The following is a 1,322-nucleotide window of genomic DNA, read 5'->3' on the forward strand; positions in this document are numbered from 1 at the left end:
TTTGGTCCTTGAATTGCAGCTGCCTGGCCATCCACTTAACCAGCGTTTCCGATCGGATCGCGTCTGGGATGGCGGGGCCGGGGGGTGCTGGACCCGTCCGCTGCCTTGGCCCAGTATAGTCTGTGCCTGGTGTGTTTGAGGGGCAGCGCCCCATACCTGGGTGGCTCGTTCGTGAAAAAGAAAGTAGAGGAATTCTTTACATATTTTCTTCGAAGAATTGCATTCCACAGCTTTCTCCGGCAAAGCTCTGGTTGCTGCGCGCCAACCTTGCGATCCCAGCACCAACCACGCGAGCATCAATCGAACCATCTTGCAGTTGCAGCTTCCTCCTTTCCTTTTTCTACGAAAGGAAGTGATTGACTCAGACGATTTCTCTTCAATCTTGGCCAATTGAATTGAAGCAAGTACGATCGCCCCTTCCTATCATAGCCCTTTCTTCTTTTACACGATTGATGTATTTATGTCATCTTCTAGTCTCATTTGTTTGCAGAGAAAGGCAAAGAGAGACTGCAGTCAGAGATGGCGCTCGAAGTGGTGTTGGGGCTGGCGGTGGCCATCTACGCGCTGTACTACCTCTGCTTCGTGGGCAAGGAGCCCGAGGTCTACCACTGCTCGCGCGAGGGCAGCGTCGCCGCTCGGCTGGCGCGCGACCTGCCCATCCTCAAGGAAAAGTTCTGGCCCACGCCCGGCCTCGACAACACCCACCTCCAGACACTCTTGGGTCAGTGCCTCTCACTTTGGGCACCATGCGCGCGTTGTGTGTGTGTGTGTGTTGTGTGTTGTGTGTGTCGTGTCCATCGCGCGTGCAGGCGTGTTGTGTAAGCTGACTGTTTGCATCACAGGAGTGGTTGGCCGAAGGCGAGTGGACATCGAATTCGAGACCGAGTGCTTCCCTCTCGCTGACGGCGGCGAGCTCTACGTGGGTATGCGCGCACGCGTGCTCTTTCTTCTCTTCTTCGTTCTTCGCTTTCGCTGTTGCTGTTGTGGTGCGCCGCGGCCGCGATCGTCGCTCACACTCTCTTTCTTCGGGCGCGATGATTGGCGGTGTACAGACTGGACGGTGGCGGCCAAGGACCCGATGGTCACGTGCGTCATCCTTCACGGCACCCAGGGCTCCTCGCGGTCGCGCTACATCAGGCATGTCCCTTCTCCGTCGCGTGTGCGTGTGCGTGTGCGTGTGCCCTGTGCTTGGGCAGTTGAATGACAGACGATTCGATCAACAGGCAGTTCTTGCGCAAGGGCGTAGCGCAGAACTGGCGATGCGTAGTTCTGCACCAGCGCGGCTGCGGCGCTTCGCCCTCCGAGTACGTCCAGGCGCTCGC

At 57.6% G+C, this 1,322-nt stretch overlaps 1 protein-coding gene across 1 annotated transcript in view; it reads left to right on the forward strand.

Annotated features, from left to right (window-relative positions):
* Positions 1-519: 519 nt before the first annotated feature.
* ACA1_200900 (abhydrolase domain containing protein 3, putative) overlaps positions 520-1,322 on the forward strand; it is a gene marked incomplete at both ends in the record, with an annotated part of 1,848 nt that continues 1,045 nt past the window's right edge. The window contains 4 exons of the mRNA XM_004341787.1: positions 520-721; positions 843-923; positions 1,053-1,157; positions 1,208-1,304. Of these exons, the coding sequence (XP_004341835.1) occupies positions 520-721; positions 843-923; positions 1,053-1,157; positions 1,208-1,304 (485 nt within the window). The remainder of the gene's footprint in view (positions 722-842; positions 924-1,052; positions 1,158-1,207; positions 1,305-1,322) is intronic.

Source organism: Acanthamoeba castellanii (assembly GCF_000313135.1).
Source record: "Acanthamoeba castellanii str. Neff unplaced genomic scaffold scf7180000084753, whole genome shotgun sequence".
NCBI lineage: Eukaryota > Discosea > Longamoebia > Acanthamoebidae > Acanthamoeba > Acanthamoeba castellanii.